Raw genomic sequence first — 19,797 nt, 5'->3', positions numbered from 1 at the left:
TCTAATTGGTCAGATTTTTTCCTATTAGTAGAACCGGGACTGTTTAGATTGTTGATAATCAAAACTAATTCCAGAAGTAAAATTTAAAAATATCTTATTTCTAGCAAGACTGGCGGAGGCCAATGAAGAAACTTTGAGACTACGGGTAGAAGAACAAAGTGGTGAGAAATTTTGTTTCGTCATCATCGTACACATTGACTCATAAAAGTAAACAAAAAATCCCCATGTAACTAATATATTTAAGTAATCACTGACAAGTAAGTAGAGTATGCCAGGGCATCAACGATAGTTGGAAACGTGGGATAATTTTCAACTGGAGATATATATGTTTGATATATGATATATTTTGATATAAGCCTTAATTGTGATTTTCTGATGTTCCTACTTGACAGATAGTCTCAGCCAAGGAAGAATCATTAGAGAAGAGAGACTTAAAGACGCTCAGCAAATGAAAGAGGAATTACTGAAACATCAAAGTACAGAACAAGAACTTCTTGGTGTGTTTTATTTGCTGAATAAACACCAGCTGATTAAAACAGTTGCATTTATGGAAATATAAAACAACACAATTTTACTGAAATTTATTTATAAAGAAGAAATTTTAAATACTTTTTATGTGTTGTTCTACTTCTGATTCTTTGTGAATATTTTCTTTCTTAACTTGATATATTCAGTAATTCAACACAAATTTATCATTTCTCCAGAATAAACAAGGAACAACTCTAAATAGTCAGCTCTTTTGCAACTTATTAGAACCTGGACTGTTTAAATTGATGATAATCATATCCAATTCCCAAAAAAAAAATTAAAAATTTATTTTTAGCAAAACTTGGGAGGCCAATGAAGAGATAGAAAATTTGAAAAGACAGGTTGAAGAACAAAGTGGTGAGAAATTTTGTTTCATCATCATCTTACAATTTCACTCATATAAGTAAACAGAAAAAACCATGATAGTGATATATTTAAGGAATCACTGTCTAGTTAGTAGAGTATGCCAGGGCATCAACAATAGTTGGAAACTTTGGACGTTTTTCAATTAGAGATACAGTACCGACCAGACCCAACCTGACACAAAGCAGTCCCAGAGCAGTCCCGGGGACTGCTTTCTGGGACTGCTAAAGCAGTCCCACAGCAGTCCCAGAGCAGTCCCACAGCGGTCCCAGAGCAGCCCCACAGCAGTCCCAGAGCGGTCCCAGCAGTCCCAGCGGTCCCAGAGAGCAGTCCCAGCAGTCCCAGAAAGCAGTCCCAGCAGTCCCAGAGGGCGGGGTTTATTTATTTAATGGGCGGAGCTAACTCAGAAATGAGATTCCCAATAAACAATGGAACTATAAAAGGCTGTAGAATTTGATTCTGGGTAGTATGCCTGGAATCCTGATATGTGTGCAACGGTCATTTATGAACAGTACGCGCATAGAAACAAAATTGAAATAACATTAATTGAAGAAAGAAGGCTTACACACGTACATGTATGAAATTAAACTGAACATGAATATTACACCAGAGCAGTCCTAAATTAAAATTAATTAAAATTTATTATTTATTAATTAAAATAAATCACAATTATCTGGTATATTGATAATTCGATTTCTTTATATCTGTAATTGATACTGTTTCCCTATTTATTTTTTATACAGAAAATTAAACTAGAATTAATTATTTTACACCAGAATTAGCTTTAAATAGATCGTATCCTATGGCCAATTTCCATACTATCGGGATACTCTTATAAATTTTCTTAAGTATTGGGGCTTTTCAAAAAAAAATTCTTTGTTGATTTTGCCAAGTATTCATTTTCAGGCATGATTATTTTTACCGACATGTCAATTTAATCATTTTAAATTTCTCTGTCTCTATAATATTGTGCTTTAAGTTTTAAGTGCTTCTTTTGTTAATGTTAGAGTGTATATCTGTAAATCACACGAATGGAACCCTCAGATTATGTTCAAAATTAATTAATCCTGAAAGAAATTCATACACATTTCATTTATCAATTTTAATTTTGCTTTACATAGATTGAAATTAGGATCATTGTTGACCAGTATGTTCAATGATGTGAAACGCTGATATGTATACCCAAATAACATACACTGACTTTCTGCCCAAAGGCGATTGAAACCGCGAGTGTTGATACCATTCTTATACACATTAATCGGCGGTGTAAACAGGAGCAATACAAAAAAAAATTAAATCACAATTCCCGGTATTTTCAACTGTTTATTTTTGAAATTTATGTACTTTTTCATAACTTGTTTATAAATCAAAAACTACCGGTAATTCATTAATATTTTCCACAGTGATTTTCCACATTGTTTATGTTACGGAAGAATTAATGGAGGCATTAATTAATTTAATTTTTTAATTTTATTTTATGGTCATTTATTAAAGTGTGATATTTTATATTTGATGGTAAAAAACAAGTACCTTTTTTAATTAAAAATCATTTATCTAATTGTAATAATTATTATAAAATAGTACAAATGCAGATTTTTAGCATTTAATTTTACATTGAATACCCCATAATAAAAAGGCCTACATGTGGATATTTTTTTCTCATAAACCTTATCTTATATTAGGGAAAAAAATTATTCTTCTCCTGACTTCCTTATTTAACAAGTTTATTTTTTAAAAGTTTTTTTTCTAAACTACATTTGTGTAAATATACAGTCTAAGTAAATATTAAGTAACTATAATAATCACTACTTATTAAAAGATTGTAAGAAATCCTTGCTTTTTAAACAGTTTAAACTCATCTCTGCTACAAGTAAACAAAACAACTGGGGGCCTGCAAATTCAGAATACACAAAGGGGCGGAGCTATCATGTCACTCAGAACCTTTTTTCACACATGAGTGAACAAAGCAGTCCCAGAAAGCAGTCCCAGGGACAGCTGGGACTGCTGGGTCTGCTTTTTAGAGCAGTCCCAGAGCAGTCCTACAGCGGTCCCATAGCAGTCCCAGAGCGGTCCCAAAGCAGTCCCGGGGACTGCTTTCTGGGACTGCTTGGGTGTCAGGTTGGGTCTGGTCGGTACTGTATAGTATATGTTTGATTTCGATATACCCACTTCAACTGTTAAGCCTTAATTGTGGTTTTCTTATGTTCCTACTTGACAGATAGTCTTAGCCAAGAAAGAATCATTGGAGAAGAAAGACTGCAAGATGCTCAGCAGATGAAAGAGGAATTACTGAAACATCAAACTACAGAAGAGGAACTTCATGGTGTGTATTTGCCTTGAAATATTAATTAATATTTTTTTAAATAAACACCAACCGATTATTACGGAGACATTATGGAAATATAAACTATATAATTTTACTGAAAATTATTTAAAATTAACAATATCAATTATATAAAACTCTAAATAGTCAGCTCTTTTGCAACTTATTAGAACCTGGACTGTTTAGATTGATGATAATCATATCCAATTCCCAAAAAAAAAAAAAAAATTAAAAATTTATTTTTAGCAAAACTTGGGGAGGCCAATGAAGAGATAGAAAATTTGAAAAGACAGGTTGAAGAACAAAGTGGTGAGAAATTTTGTTTCATCATCATCTTACAATTTCACTCATATAAGTAAACAGAAAAAACCATGATAGTGATATATTTAAGGAATCACTGTCTAGTTAGTAGAGTATGCCAGGGCATCAACAATAGTTGGAAACTTTGGACATTTTTCAATTAGAGATATAGTATATGTTTGATTTCGATATACCCACTTCAACTGTTAAGCCTTAATTGTGGTTTTCTTATGTTCCTACTTGACAGATAGTCTTAGCCAAGAAAGAATCATTGGAGAAGAAAGACTGCAAGATGCTCAGCAGATGAAAGAGGAATTACTGAAACATCAAACTACAGAAGAGGAACTTCATGGTGTGTATTTGCCTTGAAATATTAATTAATATTTTTTTTAAATAAACACCAACCGATTATTACGGAGACATTATGGAAATATAAACTATATAATTTTACTGAAAATTATTTAAAATTAACAATATCAATTATTTTAAAAAATGCTTTCCGCTTCTGATTCTTTGTGAATATTTTCTTTCTTAACTTGATCTATTCATTCATTCAAATTTGCTTCAGAATAAAACAAGGAGCAGCTCTAAATGGTTAGCTCTTTTGCATCTTATTTATTATATCATTTATAGCAAAACTTGCGGAGGCCAATGAGGAGATAGGAAATTTGAGACGACAGGTTGAAGAACAAAGTGGTGAGAAATTTTGTTTCATCATCATCTTACAAATGGACTCATATAAGTAAACAGGGAGAACCCAATGTAACTGATATGTTTAAGAAATCACTGTCTAGTTAGTAAAGTATACCAGGGCATCAACGATAGATGGAAACGTGGGATAATTTGCATAACGTTCGAAGTCTGTTAAGCATAAATAACTAGTATCCCACGTGTCCAATTGTTGCAGATGTCCCTGACATACTCTAGTAAATAGACAATGATTCGTTATATTTCTATTTCATTGTGAAATTCAAATAAAATAGTTTTAGTTTTTTTTAATTGTAGATTAATTGATTTAACTATTATTAGCTTCACCTTTTATTTAAAATTTATTAATTTGAAATCAATCCGCGACGAATAATTTTCGCGACTGAGGAAACATTCCTTACAAATACTTAAAGATAAGATAAGTCGCTGAACTCTCAGAAATTTCTCGCACGAGAATAAAAGTTAGTTTACAGTATATTCTAAATACACATACAGGTATGCGTTACCATGTGCCAAATCAGGAAACGGATCGTCTTCCTCATGATAATGCAATGTCTAGTTGGACACAGGAAACGAATAATCTACAAGACAGAGAAAATCTTGGTCAGATTCTGTTTTCAATTTAACGATTCTTGATTACATCCACATGAAAAAAAAACCCACTTACAATCATTGAAATTTGAATATTGTATTAAAATGAATATGAAAAATACTTGCAACACTAATTATTTCATGTTTTGTTAGAATATACTTCATACGAAAGAAAAATAAAGGATTTGGAAAATGAGCTACATTCACAACAAGGTATTTATTGGTTGATGATTCAATGAATGATTGTATGATTGAATTCAGATAAATCAAATGTATCCGTCTTAGTACTCATATTCAAAAATTTTCTAAGAAATATTTCTTGATTACAGAAAGAGTGAACGATAACGAAGCACAAATTGAACAACTGAACAAAACGATCAACGATAAGTCTGGTATTTGTTCATTTTTTATGGAAATATTTAAATTATAAAACATTGTACACAACATGCACATTTCTTAATTATTAAACCCCCGGCAAACGAAGTTTAGGGGGGGGGGTATATTGGAATCACCATGTCCGTCTGTCCGTCTGTCTATCTGTAGACGAGATTTTGTCCGGACCATTACTCAGAAACTATTGGAAGGATTTGTCTGAAAATTTATACACATATTATTTACCATATGAATGTGTGCACCTTATATTTTCATCTTGATTGGATGATTATTTTGAATTTTACAGGTGTTTTTTCATTTTTATTTTGTGGTCTTGTTCAGACCGTTTCTCACAAACTATTGTAAGGATTTATCTGAAAATTTGTACACTTATTATTCACCATATGAATGAGTGAACCTGGAATTTTCAACTTTATTTGTCCATTTTTCTGCATTTTACAGGTTTTATTTTTATTTGAATTGACTTTGTTCATTTTGGGCTCATGTACAAGGTTTGAGACATAGAATCTAGAATATCTGTATAAAATGTGAACTACAGCTTAAAACAACTCATTAAAACAAAAAAAAAGAAACATCATCAAGTGTTTAAAACAGTTTATACATTACACAGAAGATAATGTAAATTCGTTTGTCTCTTGGGAATAATGACTGGACATGCATCCAGTTAAAGAAAAATTAATGAGTTTGGTGTTGGAGGTTGTTAAGGTTGTTAAGCCTGTGTGTTATCTGATCTCCAGGGAATAAGGCACAAGAATTAAAGATCTCTCTTCTCTAATTCTCTTAATTGTAATTTATTGTCTGTCAAAGCACTTCATTACTGGATGACCAGCTCTTTATTTTCAAAAGGGATTTGATCTATCAGGATTAATTTGATTTTGTATAATGATTTTTTTTAAACAATCAGTTTGCAGAGTGTCATGACACATACATGTACATGTAATTGCAATATATTTCTTTAATTTCTTTAATATATTTCTTTAATGCAGAAATAAAAAAAAATATGTTACCTTGAATTATATTTCACTGCAAATTTTTGTAAGTAAATAGTGAACACTTCTAGATCCATAAAGTATTTTTGAATTGGCACCTTCTCTGAAAAACCCAGCGGGGGGTATTTGTCCCTATTGGACAGTTCTAGTTAACTTTCTGGTATGAAACCAGAAGGGATTAAAATTCAGTAGAATGCCCATCTGCCTATATATAGATACATAACTTCCACCTTTTTACTTCAGATTCAGTAAAATTTTGCACATTACTAATTGAATTTAATGAAAAGGTATTGCTTCATTAATTTCATCTCCAAACTGCATTTGGATAAATTAAATAGATACCTTATCGTTTGAAAATCCTATGATGTAAAACAGATTTCAGTATATATTTCACAATCAAGGAAAATATGAAATTTTTGTCTACTTTCCTTTAGATGAAAATTGCCGTTTACTACAAAGAATTCTCAAGTTGGAAACAGCTGAAAAACAATTAAATGGTAAGTGGACTGTAATACATCCGTTATTTACTCAACTACCATTCCATTTAATACGTCAGTAGAAGTGTGTTACTTGATTTTGTTTAAATAACTACATGTACATAGTGACATTTTGGTTTATTAAATGTGTGTATTTTATTGTATAAGATCAAAATAACATATAAAAAAATTAATCATATTTATGTTTTTATTAATTATATTAAGTCTTTGTTTTTAGAAATAAAGACCAAGGCATCTGAAGGTATGTAAAAACAAAAAAGTAACCTAAAGGTGTGCTAGAAGACAATGGTGAGAACCAAAATACAGTGTCTAAAACGTATTTTCGTGTCTATGATATATGCTTGATTTCGATGTTTCCAAATTTAACTGTTTCAGCCTTAATTGTGGTTTTCTTATGTTCCTACGTAACAGATAGTCTCAGCCAAGAAAGAATCAATGGAGAGGGAAGACTTCAAGACGCTCAGCAAATAACAGAGGAATTACTGAAACATCAAAGTACAGAAAAAGTACTTTATGGTATGTTTTTGCCTTGAAATATTTATTGACTAAATAAATACCAGCAGATTATTACGATGGGATATGGGAGATTTAAAACATCATGATCATTTTACTGATATTTCCATTCATTCATTTAACATTTCTTCAGAATAAATCAAGGAGCAGCTCTAATTGGTCAGATTTTTTCCTATTAGTAGAACCGGGACCGTTAAGATTGTTGATAATCATAACTAATTCGAAAAGTAAAATTTAAAAATATGTTACTTGTATTTCTAGCAAGACTTGCGGAGGCCAATGAAGAAACTTTGAGACTACGGGTAGAAGAACAAAGTGGTGAGAAATTTTGTTTCGTCATCATCGTACATTTCGTCATCATCGTACACATTGACTCATAAAAGTAAACAAAAAATCCCCATGTAACTAATATATTTAAGTAATCACTGACAAGTAAGTAGAGTATGCCAGGGCATCAACGATAGTTGGAAACGTGGGATAATTTTCAACTGGAGATATATATGTTTGATTTTGATATATTTTGATATAAGCCTTAATTGTGATTTTCTGATGTTCCTACTTGACAGATAGTCTCAGCCAAGGAAGAATCATTAGAGAAGAGAGACTTAAAGACGCTCAGCAAATGAAAGAGGAATTACTGAAACATCAAAGTACAGAACAAGAACTTCTTGGTGTGTTTTATTTGCTGAATAAACACCAGCTGATTAAAACAGTTGCATTTATGGAAATATAAAACAACATAATTTTACTGAAATTTATTTATAAAGAAGAAATTTTAAATACGTTTTTATGTGTTGTTCTACTTCTGATTCTTTGTGAATATTGTCTTTCTTAACTTGATATATTCAGTAATTCAACACAAATTTATCATTTCTCCAGAATAAACAAGGAACAACTCTAAATAGTCAGCTCTTTTGCAACTTATTAGAACCTGGACTGTTTAGATTGATGATAATCATATCCAATTCCCAAAAAAAAAAAAAAAAATTAAAAATTTATTTTTAGCAAAACTTGGGGAGGCCAATGAAGAGATAGAAAATTTGAAAAGACAGGTTGAAGAACAAAGTGGTGAGAAATTTTGTTTCATCATCATCTTACAATTTCACTCATATAAGTAAACAGAAAAAACCATGATAGTGATATATTTAAGGAATCACTGTCTAGTTAGTAGAGTATGCCAGGGCATCAACAATAGTTGGAAACTTTGGACGTTTTTCAATTAGAGATATAGTATATGTTTGATTTCGATATACCCACTTCAACTGTTAAGCCTTAATTGTGGTTTTCTTATGTTCCTACTTGACAGATAGTCTTAGCCAAGAAAGAATCATTGGAGAAGAAAGACTGCAAGATGCTCAGCAGATGAAAGAGGAATTACTGAAACATCAAACTACAGAAGAGGAACTTCATGGTGTGTATTTGCCTTGAAATATTAATTAATATTTTTTTAAATAAACACCAACCGATTATTACGGAGACATTATGGAAATATAAACTATATAATTTTACTGAAAATTATTTAAAATTAACAATATCAATTATTTAAAACTCTAAATAGTCAGCTCTTTTGCAACTTATTAGAACCTGGACTGTTTAGATTGATGATAATCATATCCAATTCCCAAAAAAAAAAAAAAAATTAAAAATTTATTTTTAGCAAAACTTGGGGAGGCCAATGAAGAGATAGAAAATTTGAAAAGACAGGTTGAAGAACAAAGTGGTGAGAAATTTTGTTTCATCATCATCTTACAATTTCACTCATATAAGTAAACAGAAAAAACCATGATAGTGATATATTTAAGGAATCACTGTCTAGTTAGTAGAGTATGCCAGGGCATCAACAATAGTTGGAAACTTTGGACATTTTTCAATTAGAGATATAGTATATGTTTGATTTCGATATACCCACTTCAACTGTTAAGCCTTAATTGTGGTTTTCTTATGTTCCTACTTGACAGATAGTCTTAGCCAAGAAAGAATCATTGGAGAAGAAAGACTGCAAGATGCTCAGCAGATGAAAGAGGAATTACTGAAACATCAAACTACAGAAGAGGAACTTCATGGTGTGTATTTGCCTTGAAATATTAATTAATATTTTTTTTAAATAAACACCAACCGATTATTACGGAGACATTATGGAAATATAAACTATATAATTTTACTGAAAATTATTTAAAATTAACAATATCAATTATTTTAAAAAATGCTTTCCGCTTCTGATTCTTTGTGAATATTTTCTTTCTTAACTTGATCTATTCATTCATTCAAATTTGCTTCAGAATAAAACAAGGAGCAGCTCTAAATGGTTAGCTCTTTTGCATCTTATTTATTATATCATTTATAGCAAAACTTGCGGAGGCCAATGAAGAGATAGGAAATTTGAGACGACAGGTTGAAGAACAAAGTGGTGAGAAATTTTGTTTCATCATCATCTTACAAATGGACTCATATAAGTAAACAGGGAGAACCCAATGTAACTGATATGTTTAAGAAATCACTGTCTAGTTAGTAAAGTATACCAGGGCATCAACGATAGATGGAAACGTGGGATAATTTGCATAACGTTCGAAGTCTGTTAAGCATAAATAACTAGTATCCCACGTGTCCAATTGTTGCAGATGTCCCTGACATACTCTAGTAAATAGACAATGATTCGTTATATTTCTATTTCATTGTGAAATTCAAATAAAATAGTTTTAGTTTTTTTTAATTGTAGATTAATTGATTTAACTATTATTAGCTTCACCTTTTATTTAAAATTTATTAATTTGAAATCAATCCGCGACGAATAATTTTCGCGACTGAGGAAACATTCCTTACAAATACTTAAAGATAAGATAAGTCGCTGAACTCTCAGAAATTTCTCGCACGAGAATAAAAGTTAGTTTACAGTATATTCTAAATACACATACAGGTATGCGTTACCATGTGCCAAATCAGGAAACGGATCGTCTTCCTCATGATAATGCAATGTCTAGTTGGACACAGGAAACGAATAATCTACAAGACAGAGAAAATCTTGGTCAGATTCTGTTTTCAATTTAACGATTCTTGATTACATCCACATGAAAAAAAAAAACCCACTTACAATCATTGAAATTTGAATATTGTATTAAAATGAATATGAAAAATACTTGCAACACTAATTATTTCATGTTTTGTTAGAATATACTTCATACGAAAGAAAAATAAAGGATTTGGAAAATGAGCTACATTCACAACAAGGTATTTATTGGTTGATGATTCAATGAATGATTGTATGATTGAATTCAGATAAATCAAATGTATCCGTCTTAGTACTCATATTCAAAAATTTTCTAAGAAATATTTCTTGATTACAGAAAGAGTGAACGATAACGAAGCACAAATTGAACAACTGAACAAAACGATCAACGATAAGTCTGGTATTTGTTCATTTTTTATGGAAATATTTAAATTATAAAACATTGTACACAACATGCACATTTCTTAATTATTAAACCCCCGGCAAACGAAGTTTAGGGGGGGGGGTATATTGGAATCACCATGTCCGTCTGTCCGTCTGTCTATCTGTAGACGAGATTTTGTCCGGACCATTACTCAGAAACTATTGGAAGGATTTGTCTGAAAATTTATACACATATTATTTACCATATGAATGTGTGCACCTTATATTTTCATCTTGATTGGATGATTATTTTGAATTTTACAGGTGTTTTTTCATTTTTATTTTGTGGTCTTGTTCAGACCGTTTCTCACAAACTATTGTAAGGATTTATCTGAAAATTTGTACACTTATTATTCACCATATGAATGAGTGAACCTGGAATTTTCAACTTTATTTGTCCATTTTTCTGCATTTTACAGGTTTTATTTTTATTTGAATTGACTTTGTTCATTTTGGGCTCATGTACAAGGTTTGAGACATAGAATCTAGAATATCTGTATAAAATGTGAACTACAGCTTAAAACAACTCATTAAAACAAAAAAAAAGAAACATCATCAAGTGTTTAAAACAGTTTATACATTACACAGAAGATAATGTAAATTCGTTTGTCTCTTGGGAATAATGACTGGACATGCATCCAGTTAAAGAAAAATTAATGAGTTTGGTGTTGGAGGTTGTTAAGGTTGTTAAGCCTGTGTGTTATCTGATCTCCAGGGAATAAGGCACAAGAATTAAAGATCTCTCTTCTCTAATTCTCTTAATTGTAATTTATTGTCTGTCAAAGCACTTCATTACTGGATGACCAGCTCTTTATTTTCAAAAGGGATTTGATCTATCAGGATTAATTTGATTTTGTATAATGATTTTTTTTAAACAATCAGTTTGCAGAGTGTCATGACACATACATGTACATGTAATTGCAATATATTTCTTTAATTTCTTTAATATATTTCTTTAATGCAGAAATAAAAAAAAATATGTTACCTTGAATTATATTTCACTGCAAATTTTTGTAAGTAAATAGTGAACACTTCTAGATCCATAAAGTATTTTTGAATTGGCACCTTCTCTGAAAAACCCAGCGGGGGGTATTTGTCCCTATTGGACAGTTCTAGTTAACTTTCTGGTATGAAACCAGAAGGGATTAAAATTCAGTAGAATGCCCATCTGCCTATATATAGATACATAACTTCCACCTTTTTACTTCAGATTCAGTAAAATTTTGCACATTACTAATTGAATTTAATGAAAAGGTATTGCTTCATTAATTTCATCTCCAAACTGCATTTGGATAAATTAAATAGATACCTTATCGTTTGAAAATCCTATGATGTAAAACAGATTTCAGTATATATTTTCACAATCAAGGAAAATATGAAATTTTTGTCTACTTTCCTTTAGATGAAAATTGCCGTTTACTACAAAGAATTCTCAAGTTGGAAACAGCTGAAAAACAATTAAATGGTAAGTGGACTGTAATACATCCGTTATTTACTCAACTACCATTCCATTTAATACGTCAGTAGAAGTGTGTTACTTGATTTTGTTTAAATAACTACATGTACATAGTGACATTTTGGTTTATTAAATGTGTGTATTTTATTGTATAAGATCAAAATAACATATAAAAAAATTAATCATATTTATGTTTTTATTAATTATATTAAGTCTTTGTTTTTAGAAATAAAGACCAAGGCATCTGAAGGTATGTAAAAACAAAAAAGTAACCTAAAGGTGTGCTAGAAGACAATGGTGAGAACCAAAATACAGTGTCTAAAACGTATTTTCGTGTCTATGATATATGCTTGATTTCGATGTTTCCAAATTTAACTGTTTCAGCCTTAATTGTGGTTTTCTTATGTTCCTACGTAACAGATAGTCTCAGCCAAGAAAGAATCAATGGAGAGGGAAGACTTCAAGACGCTCAGCAAATAACAGAGGAATTACTGAAACATCAAAGTACAGAAAAAGTACTTTATGGTATGTTTTTGCCTTGAAATATTTATTGACTAAATAAATACCAGCAGATTATTACGATGGGATATGGGAGATTTAAAACATCATGATCATTTTACTGATATTTCCATTCATTCATTTAACATTTCTTCAGAATAAATCAAGGAGCAGCTCTAATTGGTCAGATTTTTTCCTATTAGTAGAACCGGGACCGTTAAGATTGTTGATAATCATAACTAATTCGAAAAGTAAAATTTAAAAATATGTTACTTGTATTTCTAGCAAGACTTGCGGAGGCCAATGAAGAAACTTTGAGACTACGGGTAGAAGAACAAAGTGGTGAGAAATTTTGTTTCGTCATCATCGTACATTTCGTCATCATCGTACACATTGACTCATAAAAGTAAACAAAAAATCCCCATGTAACTAATATATTTAAGTAATCACTGACAAGTAAGTAGAGTATGCCAGGGCATCAACGATAGTTGGAAACGTGGGATAATTTTCAACTGGAGATATATATGTTTGATTTTGATATATTTTGATATAAGCCTTAATTGTGATTTTCTGATGTTCCTACTTGACAGATAGTCTCAGCCAAGGAAGAATCATTAGAGAAGAGAGACTTAAAGACGCTCAGCAAATGAAAGAGGAATTACTGAAACATCAAAGTACAGAACAAGAACTTCTTGGTGTGTTTTATTTGCTGAATAAACACCAGCTGATTAAAACAGTTGCATTTATGGAAATATAAAACAACATAATTTTACTGAAATTTATTTATAAAGAAGAAATTTTAAATACGTTTTTATGTGTTGTTCTACTTCTGATTCTTTGTGAATATTGTCTTTCTTAACTTGATATATTCAGTAATTCAACACAAATTTATCATTTCTCCAGAATAAACAAGGAACAACTCTAAATAGTCAGCTCTTTTGCAACTTATTAGAACCTGGACTGTTTAGATTGATGATAATCATATCCAATTCCCAAAAAAAAAAAAATTAAAAATTTATTTTTAGCAAAACTTGGGGAGGCCAATGAAGAGATAGAAAATTTGAAAAGACAGGTTGAAGAACAAAGTGGTGAGAAATTTTGTTTCATCATCATCTTACAATTTCACTCATATAAGTAAACAGAAAAAACCATGATAGTGATATATTTAAGGAATCACTGTCTAGTTAGTAGAGTATGCCAGGGCATCAACAATAGTTGGAAACTTTGGACGTTTTTCAATTAGAGATATAGTATATGTTTGATTTCGATATACCCACTTCAACTGTTAAGCCTTAATTGTGGTTTTCTTATGTTCCTACTTGACAGATAGTCTTAGCCAAGAAAGAATCATTGGAGAAGAAAGACTGCAAGATGCTCAGCAGATGAAAGAGGAATTACTGAAACATCAAACTACAGAAGAGGAACTTCATGGTGTGTATTTGCCTTGAAATATTAATTAATATTTTTTTAAATAAACACCAACCGATTATTACGGAGACATTATGGAAATATAAACTATATAATTTTACTGAAAATTATTTAAAATTAACAATATCAATTATTTAAAACTCTAAATAGTCAGCTCTTTTGCAACTTATTAGAACCTGGACTGTTTAGATTGATGATAATCATATCCAATTCCCAAAAAAAAAAAAAAAATTAAAAATTTATTTTTAGCAAAACTTGGGGAGGCCAATGAAGAGATAGAAAATTTGAAAAGACAGGTTGAAGAACAAAGTGGTGAGAAATTTTGTTTCATCATCATCTTACAATTTCACTCATATAAGTAAACAGAAAAAACCATGATAGTGATATATTTAAGGAATCACTGTCTAGTTAGTAGAGTATGCCAGGGCATCAACAATAGTTGGAAACTTTGGACATTTTTCAATTAGAGATATAGTATATGTTTGATTTCGATATACCCACTTCAACTGTTAAGCCTTAATTGTGGTTTTCTTATGTTCCTACTTGACAGATAGTCTTAGCCAAGAAAGAATCATTGGAGAAGAAAGACTGCAAGATGCTCAGCAGATGAAAGAGGAATTACTGAAACATCAAACTACAGAAGAGGAACTTCATGGTGTGTATTTGCCTTGAAATATTAATTAATATTTTTTTTAAATAAACACCAACCGATTATTACGGAGACATTATGGAAATATAAACTATATAATTTTACTGAAAATTATTTAAAATTAACAATATCAATTATTTTAAAAAATGCTTTCCGCTTCTGATTCTTTGTGAATATTTTCTTTCTTAACTTGATCTATTCATTCATTCAAATTTGCTTCAGAATAAAACAAGGAGCAGCTCTAAATGGTTAGCTCTTTTGCATCTTATTTATTATATCATTTATAGCAAAACTTGCGGAGGCCAATGAAGAGATAGGAAATTTGAGACGACAGGTTGAAGAACAAAGTGGTGAGAAATTTTGTTTCATCATCATCTTACAAATGGACTCATATAAGTAAACAGGGAGAACCCAATGTAACTGATATATTTAAGAAATCACTGTCTAGTTAGTAAAGTATACCAGGGCATCAACGATAGATGGAAACGTGGGATAATTTGCATAACGTTCGAAGTCTGTTAAGCATAAATAACTAGTATCCCACGTGTCCAATTGTTGCAGATGTCCCTGACATACTCTAGTAAATAGACAATGATTCGTTATATTTCTATTTCATTGTGAAATTCAAATAAAATAGTTTTAGTTTTTTTTAATTGTAGATTAATTGATTTAACTATTATTAGCTTCACCTTTTATTTAAAATTTATTAATTTGAAATCAATCCGCGACGAATAATTTTCGCGACTGAGGAAACATTCCTTACAAATACTTAAAGATAAGATAAGTCGCTGAACTCTCAGAAATTTCTCGCACGAGAATAAAAGTTAGTTTACAGTATATTCTAAATACACATACAGGTATGCGTTACCATGTGCCAAATCAGGAAACGGATCGTCTTCCTCATGATAATGCAATGTCTAGTTGGACACAGGAAACGAATAATTTACAAGACAGAGAAGATCTTGGTGAGGTTCTGTTTCAAAGATTCTTGATAACATCCACATGAAAAAAAACCACTTGCAATCTTTTGAATATTGTATTGAAATGAAAAAGGAAAAAACTTGCAACACTAATTATTTTATGTTTTGTTAGAATCTACTTCATACGAAAGAAAAATAAGGGATTTGAAAAATGAGCTACATTCACAACAAGGTATTTATTGGTTGATGATTTAATGAATGATTGTATGATTGAATTCAGAAAATCAAATGTTTCCTTCTTAGTATTCAAATTCAAAAATTTTCTAAGAAATATTTCTTGATTACAGAAAGAGTGAACGATAACGAAGCACAAATTGAACAACTGAACAAAACGATCAACGATAAGTCTGGTATTTGTTCATTTTTTATGGAAATATTTAAATTATAAAACATTGTACACAACATGCACATTTCTTAATTATTAAACCCCCGGCAAACGAAGTTTAGGGGGGGGGGTATATTGGAATCACCATGTCCGTCTGTCCGTCTGTCTATCTGTAGACGAGATTTTGTCCGGACCATTACTCAGAAACTATTGGAAGGATTTGTCTGAAAATTTATACACATATTATTTACCATATGAATGTGTGCACCTTATATTTTCATCTTGATTGGATGATTATTTTGAATTTTACAGGTGTTTTTTCATTTTTATTTTGTGGTCTTGTTCAGACCGTTTCTCACAAACTATTGTAAGGATTTATCTGAAAATTTGTACACTTATTATTCACCATATGAATGAGTGAACCTGGAATTTTCAACTTTATTTGTCCATTTTTCTGCATTTTACAGGTTTTATTTTTATTTGAATTGACTTTGTTCATTTTGGGCTCATGTACAAGGTTTGAGACATAGAATCTAGAATATCTGTATAAAATGTGAACTACAGCTTAAAACAACTCATTAAAACAAAAAAAAAGAAACATCATCAAGTGTTTAAAACAGTTTATACATTACACAGAAGATAATGTAAATTCGTTTGTCTCTTGGGAATAATGACTGGACATGCATCCAGTTAAAGAAAAATTAATGAGTTTGGTGTTGGAGGTTGTTAAGGTTGTTAAGCCTGTGTGTTATCTGATCTCCAGGGAATAAGGCACAAGAATTAAAGATCTCTCTTCTCTAATTCTCTTAATTGTAATTTATTGTCTGTCAAAGCACTTCATTACTGGATGACCAGCTCTTTATTTTCAAAAGGGATTTGATCTATCAGGATTAATTTGATTTTGTATAATGATTTTTTTTAAACAATCAGTTTGCAGAGTGTCATGACACATACATGTACATGTAATTGCAATATATTTCTTTAATTTCTTTAATATATTTCTTTAATGCAGAAATAAAAAAAAAATGTTACCTTGAATTATATTTCACTGCAAATTTTTGTAAGTAAATAGTGAACACTTCTAGATCCATAAAGTATTTTTGAATTGGCACCTTCTCTGAAAAACCCAGCGGGGGGTATTTGTCCCTATTGGACAGTTCTAGTTAACTTTCTGGTATGAAACCAGAAGGGATTAAAATTCAGTAGAATGCCCATCTGCCTATATATAGATACATAACTTCCACCTTTTTACTTCAGATTCAGTAAAATTTTGCACATTACTAATTGAATTTAATGAAAAGGTATTGCTTCATTAATTTCATCTCCAAACTGCATTTGGATAAATTAAATAGATACCTTATCGTTTGAAAATCCTATGATGTAAAACAGATTTCAGTATATATTTTCACAATCAAGGAAAATATGAAATTTTTGTCTACTTTCCTTTAGATGAAAATTGCCGTTTACTACAAAGAATTCTCAAGTTGGAAACAGCTGAAAAACAATTAAATGGTAAGTGGACTGTAATACATCCGTTATTTACTCAACTACCATTCCATTTAATACGTCAGTAGAAGTGTGTTACTTGATTTTGTTTAAATAACTACATGTACATAGTGACATTTTGGTTTATTAAATGTGTGTATTTTATTGTATAAGATCAAAATAACATATAAAAAAATTAATCATATTTATGTTTTTATTAATTATATTAAGTCTTTGTTTTTAGAAATAAAGACCAAGGCATCTGAAGGTATGTAAAAACAAAAAAGTAACCTAAAGGTGTGCTAGAAGACAATGGTGAGAACCAAAATACAGTGTCTAAAACGTATTTTCGTGTCTATGATATATGCTTGATTTCGATGTTTCCAAATTTAACTGTTTCAGCCTTAATTGTGGTTTTCTTATGTTCCTACGTAACAGATAGTCTCAGCCAAGAAAGAATCAATGGAGAGGGAAGACTTCAAGACGCTCAGCAAATAACAGAGGAATTACTGAAACATCAAAGTACAGAAAAAGTACTTTATGGTATGTTTTTGCCTTGAAATATTTATTGACTAAATAAATACCAGCAGATTATTACGATGGGATATGGGAGATTTAAAACATCATGATCATTTTACTGATATTTCCATTCATTCATTTAACATTTCTTCAGAATAAATCAAGGAGCAGCTCTAATTGGTCAGATTTTTTCCTATTAGTAGAACCGGGACCGTTAAGATTGTTGATAATCATAACTAATTCGAAAAGTAAAATTTAAAAATATGTTACTTGTATTTCTAGCAAGACTTGCGGAGGCCAATGAAGAAACTTTGAGACTACGGGTAGAAGAACAAAGTGGTGAGAAATTTTGTTTCGTCATCATCGTACATTTCGTCATCATCGTACACATTGACTCATAAAAGTAAACAAAAAATCCCCATGTAACTAATATATTTAAGTAATCACTGACAAGTAAGTAGAGTATGCCAGGGCATCAACGATAGTTGGAAACGTGGGATAATTTTCAACTGGAGATATATATGTTTGATTTTGATATATTTTGATATAAGCCTTAATTGTGATTTTCTGATGTTCCTACTTGACAGATAGTCTCAGCCAAGGAAGAATCATTAGAGAAGAGAGACTTAAAGACGCTCAGCAAATGAAAGAGGAATTACTGAAACATCAAAGTACAGAACAAGAACTTCTTGGTGTGTTTTATTTGCTGAATAAACACCAGCTGATTAAAACAGTTGCATTTATGGAAATATAAAACAACATAATTTTACTGAAATTTATTTATAAAGAAGAAATTTTAAATACGTTTTTATGTGTTGTTCTACTTCTGATTCTTTGTGAATATTGTCTTTCTTAACTTGATATATTCAGTAATTCAACACAAATTTATCATTTCTCCAGAATAAACAAGGAACAACTCTAAATAGTCAGCTCTTTTGCAACTTATTAGAACCTGGACTGTTTAGATTGATGATAATCATATCCAATTCCCAAAAAAAAAAAAAATTAAAAATTTATTTTTAGCAAAACTTGGGGAGGCCAATGAAGAGATAGAAAATTTGAAAAGACAGGTTGAAGAACAAAGTGGTGAGAAATTTTGTTTCATCATCATCTTACAATTTCACTCATATAAGTAAACAGAAAAAACCATGATAGTGATATATTTAAGGAATCACTGTCTAGTTAGTAGAGTATGCCAGGGCATCAACAATAGTTGGAAACTTTGGACGTTTTTCAATTAGAGATATAGTATATGTTTGATTTCGATATACCCACTTCAACTGTTAAGCCTTAATTGTGGTTTTCTTATGTTCCTACTTGACAGATAGTCTTAGCCAAGAAAGAATCATTGGAGAAGAAAGACTGCAAGATGCTCAGCAGATGAAAGAGGAATTACTGAAACATCAAACTACAGAAGAGGAACTTCATGGTGTGTATTTGCCTTGAAATATTAATTAATATTTTTTTAAATAAACACCAACAGATTATTACGGAGACATTATGGAAATATAAACTATATAATTTTACTGAAAATTATTTAAAATTAACAATATCAATTATTTAAAACTCTAAATAGTCAGCTCTTTTGCAACTTATTAGAACCTGGACTGTTTAGATTGATGATAATCATATCCAATTCCCAAAAAAAAAAAAAAAATTAAAAATTTATTTTTAGCAAAACTTGGGGAGGCCAATGAAGAGATAGAAAATTTGAAAAGACAGGTTGAAGAACAAAGTGGTGAGAAATTTTGTTTCATCATCATCTTACAATTTCACTCATATAAGTAAACAGAAAAAACCATGATAGTGATATATTTAAGGAATC

At 30.6% G+C, this 19,797-nt stretch overlaps 1 protein-coding gene across 38 annotated transcripts in view; it reads left to right on the top strand.

Annotated features, from left to right (window-relative positions):
• The window catches only part of LOC134234941 (myosin-2 heavy chain-like), a 35,702-nt gene that overhangs the window by 271 nt on the left and 15,634 nt on the right, over positions 1 to 19,797 (top strand). The window contains exons 2-28 of one of the 38 annotated variants that reach the window (XM_062716982.1): positions 105 to 161; positions 393 to 497; positions 3,110 to 3,214; positions 3,461 to 3,523; positions 3,762 to 3,866; positions 4,148 to 4,210; positions 7,104 to 7,208; positions 7,467 to 7,523; positions 7,772 to 7,876; positions 8,211 to 8,273; positions 8,512 to 8,616; positions 8,863 to 8,925; positions 9,164 to 9,268; positions 9,550 to 9,612; positions 12,509 to 12,613; positions 12,872 to 12,928; positions 13,177 to 13,281; positions 13,612 to 13,674; positions 13,913 to 14,017; positions 14,264 to 14,326; positions 14,565 to 14,669; positions 14,951 to 15,013; positions 15,521 to 15,628; positions 15,756 to 15,815; positions 15,931 to 15,993; positions 17,418 to 17,480; positions 17,698 to 17,721. In XM_062716982.1, the coding sequence (XP_062572966.1) occupies positions 105 to 161; positions 393 to 497; positions 3,110 to 3,214; positions 3,461 to 3,523; positions 3,762 to 3,866; positions 4,148 to 4,210; positions 7,104 to 7,208; positions 7,467 to 7,523; positions 7,772 to 7,876; positions 8,211 to 8,273; positions 8,512 to 8,616; positions 8,863 to 8,925; positions 9,164 to 9,268; positions 9,550 to 9,612; positions 12,509 to 12,613; positions 12,872 to 12,928; positions 13,177 to 13,281; positions 13,612 to 13,674; positions 13,913 to 14,017; positions 14,264 to 14,326; positions 14,565 to 14,669; positions 14,951 to 15,013; positions 15,521 to 15,628; positions 15,756 to 15,815; positions 15,931 to 15,993; positions 17,418 to 17,480; positions 17,698 to 17,721 (2,148 nt within the window). The remainder of the gene's footprint in view (positions 1 to 104; positions 162 to 392; positions 498 to 3,109; positions 3,215 to 3,460; positions 3,524 to 3,761; positions 3,867 to 4,147; positions 4,211 to 7,103; positions 7,209 to 7,466; positions 7,524 to 7,771; positions 7,877 to 8,210; positions 8,274 to 8,511; positions 8,617 to 8,862; positions 8,926 to 9,163; positions 9,269 to 9,549; positions 9,613 to 12,508; positions 12,614 to 12,871; positions 12,929 to 13,176; positions 13,282 to 13,611; positions 13,675 to 13,912; positions 14,018 to 14,263; positions 14,327 to 14,564; positions 14,670 to 14,950; positions 15,014 to 15,520; positions 15,629 to 15,755; positions 15,816 to 15,930; positions 15,994 to 17,417; positions 17,481 to 17,697; positions 17,722 to 19,797) is intronic. The other 37 variants (XM_062716983.1, XM_062716991.1, XM_062716990.1 and 34 more) reach the window with 37 other exon arrangements.

The sequence above is a fragment of the Saccostrea cucullata genome, unplaced genomic scaffold (genome assembly GCF_032062105.1).
Source record: "Saccostrea cucullata isolate Sc308-1 unplaced genomic scaffold, CSIRO_AGI_Scuc_v1 ctg617, whole genome shotgun sequence".
NCBI lineage: Eukaryota > Metazoa > Mollusca > Bivalvia > Ostreida > Ostreidae > Saccostrea > Saccostrea cuccullata.
Note: the sequence above shows the minus strand (reverse complement) of the source record. Positions and strands in the feature narration are given on the sequence as shown.